The 16,416-nt window shown below is 46.9% G+C and overlaps 1 protein-coding gene across 4 annotated transcripts in view; it reads left to right on the top strand.

Annotated features, from left to right (window-relative positions):
* The window catches only part of YPEL2 (yippee like 2), a 111,050-nt gene that overhangs the window by 9,632 nt on the left and 85,002 nt on the right, over positions 1 to 16,416 (top strand). For 3 of the 4 annotated variants that reach the window (XR_012130647.1, XR_012130648.1, XM_037004035.2), the window contains exon 2: positions 8,674 to 8,995. Coding sequence is in view for 2 of the 4 variants with exons in the window: in XM_037004035.2 (XP_036859930.1) it covers positions 8,879 to 8,995 (117 nt within the window). In the remaining 2 variants the exon portion in view is untranslated. Of the gene's footprint in view, positions 1 to 8,673; positions 8,996 to 13,075; positions 13,242 to 13,371; positions 13,693 to 16,416 lie in introns of those variants that run through there. The other variant, XM_073235324.1, reaches the window with a different exon arrangement.

Genomic DNA, 16,416 nt, shown 5'->3' with positions numbered 1-16,416 from the left:
TTTGCTGACTTTTTAACTTTGTGGAGCATGAATGCTGTGTGAGTCCCATGTGATGCACAGAATTAGATATTTTAAATGTGCTGGATAGTGGCAAAGTAAGTAAGGAAACTAAATATCAGCTTTACGGAGCAGCAGTTTCACTGATGGTCATTCATCTTACTAAGTGAACATTTATCAGGTCTCTCCAGTGTGCCGGACACTAGGAGTGCTGGGGAAAACAAGGGGGTAAAGACTGCACTCCTGACTGCAGGATGCTCCTGGTCTGGGAGACAGACGCCTGTGTGATAAAGTGCCATTTCAGAGTGCTTTGCATCTGGAAGAAGGGGGCCCTCAGCTCTGCTTCAGGTCTTACTTGAGCTGGGTGTTAAGGGATGAGCAGGCATTTGCCAGGCAGAGAAGACTGGTCAAGGCTTTGCAGGAGGCTGAAACAACTTGAGAAAAGGTAGTGGACAAGCTTGGAGTGCTGGGAAAACAGGTTAGGAGTGAGGTGGGAAGGCGACGAGAAGATTAGGAGAATCAGGCCTGGGTTCTTGGTGCCACCTAAGGGGTTGGACCTGGTCCTATAGGCTGCTAGGAAACCACTGCAGGTTTTGAAACATGAGAGAGATGTGATCAGATTGTGTTGCATAAATGGAATTCTAGAGTGGGCTGGAGAGGTAAGAGCTGAGTCAGGGAGGGAGTGCAGGAAGTACCCGCAGCAACTGGGGCTGAGGGGATAGGCTCCCCCTACCCCCCGCCCCTGCTGCTGGCCCAGACTGTGAGGAGGGTGGCGGGGTGCTGGACGGCCCAGGCAGAACCGGCTAGGGGACAGGTGGATGTGACACAGGAGGTGGAGAGAAGGAAGTGTTTCCTGCTTTGGTGACTAGGCCTTCAGGAGCAAGGAAGGGAGCTGCGGTGAAGGTGACAGGAGCAGGGCCAGGGGAAAGGTGCTGGCTTCGGATGAGTTTAGTTAGAAGTGCCCTCCTGGGAACCAGATAGAGGCATCCTTTAGAAAGGGATCCGGGCTTCAGGAATGGGAGGCAGGGTTTGGAAGACAAGGGTGTGGGTGAGAATGCCCTGGGAGAGCAGGCCACCAGGCACATGGTGGAAGCGACTTCAAGAAGGAGGAGGGTGGAAGAAGAGCCACTGGGGAGATTGAGGCTGAGTGAGAGAAGAACCAGGAGAGGCAGGATGAGGCCCATGAGAGAGTTTCAGGACAGTGGAACACTGACGGGCAGTGATTGTAATGGGGTATGTGGTAGGGACTTGATGATGGGGGGAGTCTAATAACCACAGTGTCGCTCATGTAACTGTACATTAATGATACCAAAATAATAAATAAATAAATGAATAAAAGTGGGAGAAAAAAAGAGAGAGTTTCAGGGAAAAGCAGCCCGCAAGAGAGAGCTGAGTGCAGCACCAGAGCCACAGAGTGTTAGTTAGCATTCAAAAGTATTAGTGTTTGGACTTGGCATGTTGGAGGCTGCCCATATTTTTGTTACTCAAAAGCCTGGTTGTGATAAATGATATTCTTGGGGCATTGCCAGAAGGCTCTGTCGTTCTTCCATTCCTCTGGAGAGTCTGTATTACTGGAATCAGCCAGACCATCAGAAAGCCACGTTCTTGGGCTGCCCTGCTTTGACCCCAGGTAGCATCCCTTTTACTGAACTGCCCTTATGGTGTTTGTTATGCTGTCTGTTTTCATCATGGAGGGACCTCTGAGAAACAGTATTGCAAGAGGCTTACATGGTAGGGACTACTGGTGTGTGCTGGGGATCTTGTCCACTGGGTTGCTTACAACTGCTGACATTTTCTTCAGCCTTGCTTACTGGGGAGCTCAAGGCCAAATCAGCAATTGAAATTCTGTAAATATTTAGCAACTTAACATGCATTTCTATGTCCTAACTCTCCTTGTGTACTTTCATTCCTCCTCCTTAATATATTTTAATAATATTACATTGTTTATGTTCTTGTAAGACACTCTAAGTCTTTTTTGAGCTGGGAGTTGCATAAGAAAAAGAAGACATGGATGAACTTAAGCCAAGTGTCCTTGGTAATTAATCTTCAGACAGATCATTTGGGCTTTTAACATTACTTCTGATTGAAGTTGTGGAAACAACCCAAAGTAGTATCTGATCTCTTCACAGACAGCTACTTCTATCTAATATCTAATAAATTACATGCCAGTTTTCAGGATGTTCAGGGGAACTGCTGCTTCTCTCTGCAGATGTTCTCACAGATGCAAGCCTCAGATGGGGGCCCCTCCAGGCAGAGCGCTAAACTAAGGGCCATGTGGCAAACACATTGTTCTGCTAACAAATGTTGCAAAGGACCTGTCCAGCAGCCATCTCTGAGTGGACTCTATGAGGCTGGCATGCTTTGTGACCTTGTTGAAATCAAGGTCTTAACAGAATGAAGGTTGGTTGATGGACATTGCTCTGGGCGTGATTCAGCTGGCAGAGACAGCACAACACAGAATCAGGACTTTCAGAGCCGAAGGAATCCTAGAGATCATGTAGCATTATCATTTGACAGATAATCTTCCTAAAATCAAGACTAGGTCCTGTATCCCTCCCTGGTTGAAATGAATGATTGGTTTTGTTTATGAAATATCTAAGCTGGTTTTTCTTATCATTTGGGTGGATTCGAAGTACCACTGGGCCCAGGGCTATGCAGTGGGTAACTCTGAAACAATGACATTGACTTTCCTGTGTGTTTTGCACATCAGCTCTGTGGCAGTTTTAACAGGGGCGTTTTAAAGTTTTCAGTAGTGGCGCCATCCTGGGATTAGTAGTCAGTCCCGAGGTAACTTTCCTGTTGCACTAGTAAAGGAGCGGTCTGTTTGGAATGAGATAGCAAGAATCCCAGGTCCCCTAAGCCACAAAAACCTACTTAAACTACAGTGTGACTTTAAGTGGATTCATTTAGGCCCTAAACCTCGAGCCCTCAGGAGTCAACCTGGGTCACAGGAACACTGCTCGTCTGGGTCTTGAGAATAAGAACGGTTCCCATGCTTTCTCCCCCGTATGGGTAAGGGGACTATAGCTGGTCAGGGCCACTGAGCACTGGCTGGGTGCCAGGGGCTGGGCTGAATGCTTCACCTGCGTTATCTCCTTTGATCCTTCGTGTGCCTCCGCACATATCTTACTCCTCTTCAGGGAACTTGGCTGATGGCGATGCGGCTCAGGAGAAGAACCGAGACTGACCCCAAAGCCGTCTGCCTCCAGGTCCGCACTCCTCGCCTGCAGGCTAGATTGACCTCTAGCATCTGACAGCCCAGCGAAACTCGATCTCCCTGCTCCATGGTCCAGGGGTTCAGGATTCTAGCTAGATGAGGACTGGGGAAGGAGGAGAATAATCCTGGGAGAGAGACCTTGCACAGTCACTCTCTCTCTCTCTCTTTCTATCTTCCAGTCCCAGAAATGGCTCACCTATTCCCCTTCCACTGCCACCTATTTATTGCCCCCAGTCAGGGCTCTCTCTTTCCTCTCTCAGGTGGAACAGACTATTGATCTTGCTCCTACCCTCCTGTCCTTATAGGTAGTATAAAGTCCTCTTCAGACTTTCTTAGAGTTTCTAGAATGAATAAGAGATGGAAAGGCTGGAAAATGGTTCAGCTGTCACTGCAGCAGCTCTGGCCTAGATCCTGCAAATGCAGAGAATGGGTATGATGCTAACGACAGGCCGTTGGTCAACTCCCAGGACTTAAAAAAAAAATCTTCTGTAGCCCAGAAGAACCGTAGTTCTGGGCATCCCAGCACAGGACCTGAGCAGGGCTACAGAATAGGGTTTCATGGGGCCTGGGGACCCAGAGTAACTGTCTCCTGCCTCATTACTTGGGGTGCTGGGAAAGGGCCTCGGTCATGTCTGCTTCCCCCTCAGGTGGGTAGACTGGTCTGTCAGCAGCCCAGCGGGAGGCAGAGAGAGTTCAGATCATCTGTGTGTATGTCACTGCTGTATGCTCTGTGCTGTTGAGTTCAGGGGGGTATAAAAATGACTGAAATGAGAACCCTACTCTTGGAGCTTACCTCTAGTAGGTGATACCGAGACAGAAAAGGATGCTTTCAGTGTCACTAGGTTAAGTGTTAAAGTAGGGGCGAACACAGGAGGAGCCACTAAGCCTGATGCCGAGGTGATACCTGAGCTGAGTCTTAATGGACAAGTAGGGCCTAGTGAGGAGAGGTGGGAAGTGTGTGTCAGGCCAAGGGAATGGCGTGAATAGAACCATGGAGGGATGGAATGCAAGGGTAATGTGCTGTGGGAACTACAAAGAGTTTGGTTGCCAAATCTGAGCACTAACGAGAGTTCCTGACACATGGTAGACCCTTGAATGTGAGTTCAAAAATGGAGTATAGGGTATGAGGTGGTAGAGCTGGGTCAGAAACCATTCGTGGGTGTCAGTGGTAGATGACAGTCAGTGATTATACACTTGGAATTTATTGTGTACTTACTACATGCCAGGCACGTATCTTGGGTACTTTGTATGTATTAGCTTAGTTAAACTTTATAATAGCCTTATGTGGTTGGGATTATTATTCCTACTTTTTTGATGAAAGCAGGGTCCAAAGAGGTTAAGTAACTTTCCCAAGATCTCACAGGTAGTGAATGATAGAACTGACAGTGAAACCCTGAGAACCCATCTTCTTAACCAATGCCTGGGATTGCCTTTCTGAAGGTCATGGAGTGGTGGCATGGTCAGATCTGCTTTCCCATAGACAGACTGGCTGAAATGTGGAGTGGATGTAAGGGAGAAAAGAGGCCTGGGCCTACAGGGCTGTGTGTAAGTCAGGTGCTGTGTTCCCAGAAGTGCTTTCAGGCCTGTGGGAGCATTGCCACCGGAGAAGCCACCTCTCAGAAGGACCTCAGTGGCCGTTAGGGGAATGCCTGTGTGGTTCCTCCAGTATCATCACCACCTTGTCTAATCCGGGGAAGAGAATTCTAGGTTTGGAGAGATGTCATCCCAACGGTACTATTTCCTGTGGCATCTGAAGACAAGCTAGAAGGTCCTAAAGGAAGTGGCAGGCAAATTCTGTGTCTTTTTCCTTTTCTTCTTTTTTTAAGCAACAGTGTCACCTTTTATCTTTTTGACAACTAAAAATAATAATAGCTACCATTTTGGCATGTATTTATTGTGTGCCAGCCCTGTGTATGCACTGACATCATCTCATTTAATCCTCAGAACCCTATGTCGGCATTTTTAGAGTTGGGGAAGCTGAGAGTCAGAGTGACTGAACAACTTATTCAAAGTCACTCAGCTGGGAAGTCACTCAGTAGAACTGTTTTGTGATTCCAGGGTCCACTTCTTTGCCAGGCAGCCTCTGTCTGCCCTCTACCAAAACACTGAACAAAAACAGGACCATGCAGGCACTCAAGGATGGTCCCACCCCGTGGCTGGAGGAGTTCCTTCCCCTAGTGAGTTCCACCTTGTCGTTTTTGTGGCTCTGTGTGTGGCAATATGGTCTTGTTTCCCACATCATTCATTGAGTTCTTTCGTGGCTTCCCCGGAGAAGCTGCACTTCCTGCCCCTCCATCCTGGGGACTTATTAGAGGCTCTGTTTTGAGTTCGAGCTGCAGTGGCGGCTTCTTGGGTAAAGGCCTGTCCGTGAGGTGGGTTTTCTGTGCACTCCGCATGCATTTGGCTATCAAAGTGGTGTATCTAAGGTCTTTGTTTTTAATCATAATAGTTCTCATCATTTCTTTCCACGCTGATCAGCAGGAACCAACTGGGGGTGGTAGCAAATCTTTCTTCAATTTCCACTGTGATGAATTATTACTTCACATAAAATGGTGTTTAATCTGTACACGTGCCCCAAGCCTTTTAAATATTGAGCTCACTTGATTATTGTTGGAAATCAATTTAGATTCCACAGTATGTTCTGTGAGTTGGACTCCTGAAGCCCCATGGAGCGTGTGGCCATTAACAGGTATCAAAGTCCAAAAATTAGAATGTGGTGAGTTCTGCAGTCCCATACCCTTAATTTCTTCCTTAAAACAATAACAAAAAGCACCAATTTTATCTTCCTAAGAATCAGCTCAAAGAAGCAGCTTTGAAATTTCCCCTTAAGGGAAGACAGTACCAGATGTCTTTTCAGCCCCTCGCTCTCATCTTTATGTCACTCAGCCTGCTTTCTCCTTTATTCTCAGGCACAAGGACCCTCTCTTCATCCTTCTTCACCTTGCTTTCCACTTACCCCCTTCTCATTCCTATTTGCTCTGTGGCACTTGAACAAGGCTCATATTTCAGCAAGCCACCTTCTTCTCCTTTCTTCTTGGAGCAGCACGGCCTGCGCCTGCTGGTGGGGCTGCCCCCGGGTTTCTCTAGCACCAGGCAGCCACGGATATTGCTTACATAGTCGATACTTCTCGTCTTTTTCAGTTCAGAGCTCTGGTGTGTGATGAATGTGTGTGCATAGGTATGTGTTTGTATGTGACATACTCACATTTAACGCAGATTCTGAATGCTTATTCTTCAGGAGGTAGCTTTGAATAAGTTTTGGGATTCAGATCTAAAGCTGAGCATAACCAGAAACCCCTGCCTATAAACTTTTTTAGGGTTTCCTATGGAAGAGAAGTGAGAGAAGAAATAATTCGACTCTGGGGAAAAGCATGATGTAGAAGCCGTCTGCATGTGTAAGGAAACAGACTCTGGCTGCTCTGTAACCCAGACTGGCAGCCAGAGCTCCTTGTTTCCTTTTCTTCCTCAGTGTTTGCCTAAGACAGATGGGGCCAGTGCTGCTCGTGCTCCCCACCGAGCCACTGAGGCTGTGGACCTCAGAAGCTGGGCTGGCGCAAGCCTCCCTCCCGCTCACTTCCCCTGCCTGTCTCCACCATTCCTTACCCTGACTTGCCGCCTCTTCCTTTCCTGGAAATCCTGTCCTTCCTGAGAATGAATCAACAGTATTGGGAAGGTCAATGGTATTTCAGGAAGCCCCACATGGGGGTACTTGGCTCTTTTACCACCTGTAACACTTTAACATCCTGCAGCACTGGTCTGCATGGGCTTTCGTCGTGACCACTTACCTCGCCCACCAGCTTGCCCAGGCGAGACAGAGGGGCCTGGGTCCAAGGGCCCACGTGTCTTCCTTCCTCGTCTCCTCTCATGGTCCTGAGGCAGAGCTGGGGGAATTGATTTTAACCTCCATATTGTTTGGGTATCTCTATAATGTTCAGTTTAACCTGATTTCACATCTTGATTAAAAATAGCAATGGGAGACGGAGCAGGGAAGATATTATGCCTGGGCCCCTGTAGGTCTGAATGCCTCCAGTGGTTGGACAGCTCATGAGTAACTGGTCGCCCTGGGTGTGGAGCCTGCCTGGCTCAGTGCTGTGCAGGGGTGGATGCTCAGGTTGAGGCCCACTGTTGTCCGTCTGCCTAGCCCTGGCTAGTGGTGTTGGCCAGGCAGGAGGATATAGTGTCCCACTTCAGTGACTGCCATAGTGGGAAGGATGTGAGGGAGGAGGGTAGTTTCCCTTTGGAAGACTTGGTTCCTGTGAGGCTTAGAGGAAAAAGAGGCCTATGATTTGTAGACTTCATCTAAACATTCAGCTGGGTCCAGATGAGTCCCAAACCTCAACCAGCAAGGAAGATCTGATTTTGTTTGTCTTCCTCCCTTGTCTCGAAATAATTTTATCTTCAAAGCCTGATGCAGTGTTAATTAACACTCTGGCTCTCCTGGGAAGTAGGCTGGTGGGAACACCACCCCCATTAGTGAAGCCAGAGACTAGGCAGGTCCAGAAGCTTCAGGCAGGTAAGCCACAGGAAAGGAGAGTGAGACTTGGACCTTGGGGCTTTCCCCTCTGACCTATACCTGGTCATACCCTGGGAGCCAGCCCACTTTTTCAGTGTCCTTGGTTCCCAACAGAATAAAAGAGCTGAGGCTATGGCATGAGAGTGTTCAGTTCTGTGGAATGAGTTATGGGAAGTTTGAGGGTGAGGAGAAATTCTGGTAAAATTCACTGTTGTGCATTTTAGATGCAGGAATCTGATTTTGTCGTTAGTTTCTTCACTCCCTTGCTTCCCCCAATACCCCTTCCAAAAAGTACCAAGCATCTACTTCTGGGCAGGTTATTGCAAAGGGAATCACACATCTCCCGAAAGAGCAGACTAGGCACGAGGGACTCTGCTCACTGGGGACTTGATCCTTTTTATCCCATGCTTAGTCCATAAGCAAAGCATGGTGTTGGGGTTGTTCCTGTGTAGGTGGTGGTTTCATTTCAAGTGGAGGGCTCCCATCTGGAAACAGATAAGGAATCCGTGTCTGACTATTGATTCAGTGAATCTCTAGAGACAGAATTTCTCTTTTTCCTTTAGCCATTTATCTTGGTTGGCTTGGAAGAAGGGGAGCTCTTAGGAGTCCTTTCCCTGGGGCTTGGGTAGCCCATTTTCTGGGCTGGCCATTTCTAGGGCTCCCTGGGATGGTGATCATGCCAGTTCGCTGGGTGCCAGTGGAGGGCATCTAGGGTAACTACTGAGAGCTGTGAGCTGGTACTGAATTCCCAACTCTAGAAAAGCAACACTACTGGATCTCCAAGGGTTTCATTCTTGTTATTCGGGGTTCTTGGCACAGTGCAAGAAACTGCGAAAGGGGTCATTTTATCCTGTAAATGTTGCCCTCTCTCTTGGGTGGCAGTTGGACTGTGCTTGCTTTGCAGGAAGCCCAGCCTCATCAGCTAATGATATTCCCCTTATCTTAGCTCTGCAGGCTGCTGAGAACCAGCTCTAGACCTCTGCTTGAGTGCTCCTCCTCTGAAGACATCACCAGTGTGTGGAGCCTGCCCCACACCCACCTCCTGCCAAACCACGGCCTTCACCTGTGTCTTCCGGTGCTTCCCGTGCGACCCATCCTGTGCGGGTGCCTCGTGGGCCACCCCGGAGTTTGCCCCACGCTCAGCAGCACCAATGGTGAAGATGACGCGATCCAAGACCTTCCAGGCATATCTGCCCTCCTGCCATCGGACTTACAGCTGCATCCACTGCAGGGCCCACTTGGCCAATCATGATGAACTCATTTCCAAGGTACATTCCCCGCAGGCCTCTCTTGCCTACCTCAGAGGAAAGCATTTCTGGCTCCTAAGGTTGCAAGAGGTTTACAAGCTCACCCAAGGGAGCCCAGGATATTTGTATTCCATCTCTTGTACAGGGAGGGATGACCCCCATGGCTGTCTCACTCAATTGAGAAATAACTCTGAGGTGGAGGGAGAGTGTACTAATTTAACTTGTAATATTGGAAATTGGATACCATCCCTTTTGGCAGCTGTGGGGGCGGGGCTGATGGCTCGCAGACCGGAAGGTAGGTGGTGAACGCTGACTGAACATTTGCCAGGCTCGCTTGGCGTAAGTGAGCAGATGAACGCCACACAGAGGGCTGCCTGCCCGGAGAGTGAGTTCTGAGAAAGGTCGTCACAGGCAGGATCTCTTGTAGGAGGGGAATATTAGCTGAAATGAGAGAGGATATTGCCTCCCAAGCCCCCAGGAAGGTCACCATACTGCTGAATCACTGAAATGGGGGGTCCCTGGGAAGGCCAAAGTGGCTTGGAGAAGAGCTGCCCCACTGGCCAGTGGGGACCCTTAGGGGGCTTCTACCTGAGGAAATGTGGTATGATGTTTGATCATAGTCAGAAGAAAGAATTGTACCCAATTCCCCTTGAGGATCCCTGGCAACTGCTTCCTAAAGTTTGGGGCAGAGCGATTACTAGTAAATAAACAAGCCCAACACCCCAGTTGCATAATCCAGGAACTGGCTCCTTCAGGCAGCATTCTCAGGGGAATTCCTCCCTCCTGGCTCTAAACTCCCAGGGGAGGAGAAACAGGTTTTACTAGGCTGCATAGAAAGGAGGAAGGTCATGGGGGACTTCCCCCCTTAAAAAGTGTCCTTCCTCAGAACCTGGAATTCATGCCATTAAAGTAAAAAAAAAGGAACAAACAAACCTTTAAGCAGACCCAGACTAAGTCAAAAAATATTTTCTTTAAGCATTCTTGATCTGTTTTCAAGAACTGCTAGGAAAGGTGGCACCACTCTCCCTGCCTCCGGCTTGCTAACGCCAGCTGGTTTGGAACGGTGCTGTCCAGCTGGCCGGCATGGCAAGGAGTGAAGAAGACCGCTTGCACAGCCTTGTCTCTGGGCATGGGGATTCTCAAGTCAGGACTGAGGACAGGACACTCCTTCTAGGCCTGTTTCAGGGCCCAGGGTGACTGCAGAGCTTGAGCCCTGGAGCCTTCAGTGTCCTGGTCTCTCGCCCACTTTCCCTTTTGTAGGTTTCTGCTAATCACGCCCCTTTATGCTATTTATATTCCAGCCAGTGTATTGCTTCGTCTTCTGTCAATTAACTCATCTCGTCTCTGATTCCTCTTGAATCTTTTGGGAACCCCTTCAGTTTGGAAGTTTGGATGTAGAGGGGCTGTGTCAGTCGGGGAAGAGAACAGTGCTCTTTGCTTTAGGAAGGGGGCCTGCAAGCTTGGAGGGGAAATGTGAATTGTCCTGTTTCTTCTGGACGTCTCCAGAGAAAGTGAAAGCCAAGACATCTTTTTAATACCAGGAAGAACTGCTAAGTATTGTAAGAAATTGAAGTAACAAAGTGTATTTTAGCTCTTTCTATGACTAAAAACTGCTATTTGACACTTCGTAAGTGTTCTGTCACTGAATCCTCATAAGAAGTCTTTAAGGTATGTGATGTTAGTCATATTTTATGTGAATGGAGAAGTTGAGACTCATACAAGTTGTCCATGAACTGAAATTGGAGGCTCAAAAAAGAGCGAGCAATTAAGTGTATTCAAGAAGGATTTCCAGGAGAGGTGGCATTCGAGCTGGGCCTTGTAAGATGGGCAGAAGTGACCATTTGGAGATGACAATGGCCTTCAAAATTGATGTCTTATCTCTTTGGCCTGGTATGTAGGGCCTTGGACAATTTGGCAGAGTTTAGCTTCTGGATTAGGTCTCCTGCCAGTTCTTTGCTTTGTGTTCGAAACCACTTGGAACGAAGCAGCACCCACTGAATGCAGACAAGGTGTTTCAGGCCTCAGTGCCTCCACCAAGAGCAGCCCTTTTTCTTCCCCTCTTCCTATCCCAGGAGGTTTTCTACCTGGGCCATGTCCTACTAGCTTTGTGTCTCTGGGTCAGGATCTGATCTATGGCAAGAGCTCAGTAAATGGTAAGTGGATGGAGCTTGAGCCTTGGGAGAAGACAAGTGGTGAGCAAAATAGACTTTGTTGGCCTCCTGTCCTTCCTGCCTCTTTGGGGGCAGGAAGTCTCATTTATAAGGCCAAGCCAGAGTCAGCACAGGCTTCAGTTTCACTGGCTGCAACCAGTGCACAGATGGGGTGCATTAGAGCTTGATGATTTAAAGAGTTGGGTTAAATGCCTGACTGCGGGGGGAAAACGCGAGGGAACTGTGGCTGGCATTGCACAAAGATTCCTTTATTTCCTTCCACAGCCACCCCCGGTGTTAAATAATCTATAGATTCTTATGCAGGTCCGCTTAACAGAAAGATCATTGCCCCAGCCCCCTCCTTGGAAAATGGGCCTTTCTTTTCATTCTGTTTCTCTCTTCCATTTAACAAAGTTCAGGGAGAGAATGTTTCTCCTGTTCTCCCCTCTTGACATAATCTCCTGTGCGGTTTCAGAATCTGCCCAGTGGGAGTTAGGAGCTGGGAAGCAGATAACTGGAGCTGCAGTGTAATTAAATGATACTTTGTACTTGTAATAGAGCCTTTCATCTGGAAGCTTGACATTCCATTGTTTGGTTTAAAAAAAAAAATAAAAAAGAAAAAGTAAGCCTGCCTTCATTATGGAGAAGGCAACACAAAGGTCCAGGGCCTAAAGCTCTGAATATGCAGCCAGCAGAGAACTGGGGACAGAATCAGGACTTTGGGCTCCCTTCCTGTCATTAGTGTGGCTACATGGAAATGTGTAGCTGAAAAGCTTTGAACGATTAGGGTCTATATTGATACAGTGTTGCAAAGAACCCTGCACTAGGCTTTCAACCTTCCTAGCTTGCTCCCAGTCCCAAGAGACTGTTGCCTGGAATCAGCTGTCCAACCTCTGAGCCTCAGTTTCTCACTAACAAAATGAGTAAGGTAATATTTGCTATATTGTAAATCAACTATACTTCAATAAAAGATATATTTTGCTGTGTCTAATGGCTACTAGCTAGCACTTACTGTGCACTTACTATGTGCCACCCCCGAAACAGTCCTAGGAGGTAGGCATATTTTGAGGATGGGAGGAGCAGGTTTACCTCACTGAGTAGTCATGAGGCTGGATGAGATCATGGATGTGTGGGTGGTTGGCAAATCACAAAGCTCTATGCAAATATGTAGTAGTCCCTTGCTTCCCTTGGCCTTGCTGTACAAAAAAAAAGTGTGTCCTGCCTGACACCATGCAAATTTCGTCTAGCCAAGACAGTGTCCTTTTAGAACCTGGAGCACAGGAGTTGGATTTAAGAGGAAAAGGCAATAGAAGAAAATAACAGCAAAGATGTGTGTGTCTGCAGGAAGGTAAGAACATCTGCTCTGTAGGATGGTTGGGTGTAGGGGTGCTTTTTGAGTTGATGACAGAACTATCTAGGGAATGTGCTGAGGCATCCTACAATTTCTTTCTTAGGTGGTGGTGTGGTCTAAATGGTGGAGTGTTTGCACACAGAGGTATTTTGAGTTGGCATGAGGAATTGCTCATACTGTTGTTTCTCCCGTAATGGAGCAAGCCCCAGTATAAAAATATACTTTGGTTATAAAATAATAGCTTTTCAGTTGGAACAGTTAGTTGCTCTGAGTGAGAAGCACCTGATGCTCATTTCAGCGGATACTATTATGGGAACCTGGATCTTCACAAAGCTTTTCCATGAACATTTTCTGTCAGTGGTTCTTCCCTTGCTTCCCTCCTGCAGACCCTTCGAGGGCATTGTGGAGCAGCCGCTTAGGACTGGTGAACTGGATTAATGTCTTGCAAACCCACTTTGGGGACCATGGTTGCATCCTGTAGTGTGCTGGGTCTTGGGGGGAAGGTGTCAGAGGCTGTGGGGTGGGTGTCCAGTGCAGGGAGAAGGAAGAAATCTCATGCTTACCCTCAAAATATTTAAGTTATTATTGTCACATCTTCAGGCCAGATTATTTTCTGGTGACAAATACAGAATTCCCAGAATTGCAGATCATCCAGCTCAGCCCCTCTCGAGGGAACAGGCCACAGGTGACCCAGGGACCACCAGCCTGGGGTTACACTGCACCAATGCCGGGCATCTCTACCTCACACCCCTCAGCTGCACCCCAGGTGAGGACCTCCCATTTTACTTGTTTCCAGGTGCCAAGGCTGGGAGCTTTTAGGAGGTCTTTTTTGTTCACTCTGGGGTTCCGCTGGGCTTATGGTGGTGGTGGTGGTTTGGTTTTCCCTTCCTGCCTAGACATTAGATGCAGCGTTGCTCCAAGAGGAGTGGCAGGGAGGAAGCCTAATTTGGACTGATCCAGTGGCGGCCGAGAGACCCCCCCTTGCCCCATTGTCCCCCTCTACAGCCCAGCACCATGGTCTCCATCAGTGATTCTCAAGAAGACTTGCACCCCCAGCACAGTGGCTTAGAGGTGGAGGACATGGAGGGGATGCTGGTGTGAGTTGCAGAGATCCGCTCCATCCTGTCCACAATACTTGTCAGGAATTTGTTTCTCTTACTCCACCCACCCGCAGTGTTTTTATGTATATAATAAAGCTAACATAAATATTAATGCAATTATTTGTGTTGTGAAAACTTTGTGGGAAAAATAAATACAAGAATTTCTAAAAATGCACTTTTCTTTTTCTCTAAGTGTTGGGAAAGTGTTACAGTGAGTGTTAGATTGTACTGGTGCCTGCTATGTTACATTGAGCAGCATAATTCAGAAAGAATATGTATAATAAGATGTGACCCTTGAAGATAATTCTGTCAGCCTAACTTGCAAAATAGATGTTGAATTCTAAATTTTTTAATTGAGTGATTTTTGATACCCAGTGGTTATATGACAATGATTTCAAGAAAACTGTCATCAATAAAATTCTATTCTAGCAGGAGGGGAAAAGGTATGTAAACCTATAAATGGTCTGTATCATGAAAAGTGAATTTTTTGTTTCTCACGTAGTGGGACCCAGGCTTTTACCAGAGTGATCGATGGGCTTTAGGAAAGAAACATTTGAGAACCACCACAATGTAAAATGTCCTTACAAGAGTGGGTGTCTCTGTTTTTTTTGCAGTGTTTGCAGAACATTGTTGAACATTTGTCAGAGGTTCCCAATTTCTGAGGTACAGAAAAAGCAGAAGCGATACATTGTGGAAGAGTGCTAACATAAGCCAGTAAGTTCAGTTTGAAAACACATTCAGTCAGTTTAGTGTTTGTAAAGAAAATCAACATGTGCAACCTAAAATTCCTTACTTCTTTTCTTCAACTGTTTGACCTTTGAAAGCCCTCATCTTCTATTAATGAGGTGTTAGTTCTGAAGGGGTACAAAAGAGCTTCTGTTGACCACCCAGGAAGGGGTGACAGGTGAACCAAGTCTATACAAAAAATTTCCAAAGGAATGTGGTTAGATCACAGTGTTTCTTGGTGAAAAGAAACCATTTGGAGCCTGTAAAGTATAATACCTTATGGCCTCCTCCCCCATAGAGATACTGGTTAAACCAACTCAGGGTGAGCTAAGCCATAAATTAGGCTGTGATAATTTGTATAGCATAATTACTCAAAGACAGGGCCACCTTAACTGGCTCCCGGAGTCCTCTGGTGTGAGAGTGATGGCAGGAGGCACTGGGCCTGTACTTGCTCTTTTGTCAATTGGTTCTATTCTCACTTATACTAAATGTGTCGTGTGTGGAGCACTGTACTGGGTGTTAGGGTACTACCCTCAAGGATTTTTTCCTCGAGGAACTTTTACTGTAGGTGGGGAGATAATAGGTTCTTAAATCTTCCCTTCTGGAAGTGTGTGTTTCACCTCCTGTTTATCTTAAAGCAGATTTCACAGTGAAGTGACACGTGTCTCCCATTAGCCTGAGAACTACTTGAGAAGAGGATTGTGATGTCGTCTTTGTATCTCTGGTACCCCGCACAGCTCCTAAAGACTGGATTCTCAGTAAATATCTAAGGAAATGACTTTTATTAGTACTCTAAGGTAGAGAGAGACATAAGGGATTCTTAATCTGGGAACTGGGGACTGGCTTCAAGGAATCCCTGAAAAAATTGTGTGTTTAATTCTATGTGTATGTATGTCTTCCTAGGGTTTGGTTCCATAGCATTCATCAGGTTCTCAAAGGGTTGTTGAACAGAAAAACCCTTAAAGCCCATCTATCTAGAAACTGAAGTTCTGGGAAGACATGATAGGAGAAGTGACTTTGGGATGTGCCTTGAAGCAAGAACCTAGACATGTGGAAATGGACAGGGAGGGGCTGGTTAAAAAGGGCACTATGAACAAAGAGGTGGAGGCAGGAAGCTTGTGGAGAGCAACCATTTGTTTGTGTTAGATATTGGGGAACTGTGAAAACAGACTGGAAGAGTAGGCTGAAGCCAGACTGTTGGGAGAATAGAAGTTCCGACTTCATCCTGGTGGTAGTTGGGTGCCATTGAAGATTTTTGAGCAAGAAATGAAGTGACCAGAGGTTTGCTTTGAGATGTCAAATGTCGTGGTGTGGTAGGCAAATTGCCGAAGAAGACTAGAAATGGAGAAACTAGGGTCTGTGGTTCGAAGTTCTTTGGGCACATGGTGATCATTCAGAAAATACTTGTTGACCATTGCTTGGGAAAGAAATATGAGTATTCTAGGGTTTTAAAAAAGACTCTTTTTATCACTTGTAGCCATGAGCAAGAGGAATTGAGTTCAGGAAGTCACACTCTGTATGGGAGGCAGACCTGTCCCATAATTTCCTGCTCCCTGTGAAAATTAATGATATGGGCCCAAGTTGATTGCTCACCAATTTATTATCAGAGAAGCTGCCAGGGACCAAGTCTGGTGCATCATCTGTGTTTTTTGCTGTAAACTGCAGGCAGCTGCAGCACCAGCCTGCTCATATGTGATCCTTTCTATGTGGTTGCTTTCAATACCAAAAGGAAATGCTGACTTGAGCTATGAGGCGTACCTGGGAAATTAACTCTGTGGTTTGCAAATGCCTGCGAGGTTCCAGTCATAAGATTGGTTTGTACATTTGTGTCTCAGCATTCACTTAGGAGGACACTGGTGATTTGCAAGCCTGTGCTCCTCGTCAGAATCTAGTGAAACACTGAAGAGGGTGTTCTTCCTGGGAAGCAAGAAGTAAGTGCAGGCCTCTTAGTCTTGTGCTGTGTTTCAGTGCTGGCATTCCTTCAGTTTCTGGAATGGTAAAGCTGCGCCATTGCTGGTTTGGCTGTTTGTATTTGGGGCTTGACCAGGATCCATCATCATACACTGATTGTTCAGTTAAATACATTTTTTGTGTTTCAAATATGCCAGGACCTAG

The sequence above is a fragment of the Manis javanica genome, chromosome 4 (assembly GCF_040802235.1).
Source record: "Manis javanica isolate MJ-LG chromosome 4, MJ_LKY, whole genome shotgun sequence".
NCBI lineage: Eukaryota > Metazoa > Chordata > Mammalia > Pholidota > Manidae > Manis > Manis javanica.
This window is presented reverse-complemented; position numbering and strand designations above follow the sequence as displayed.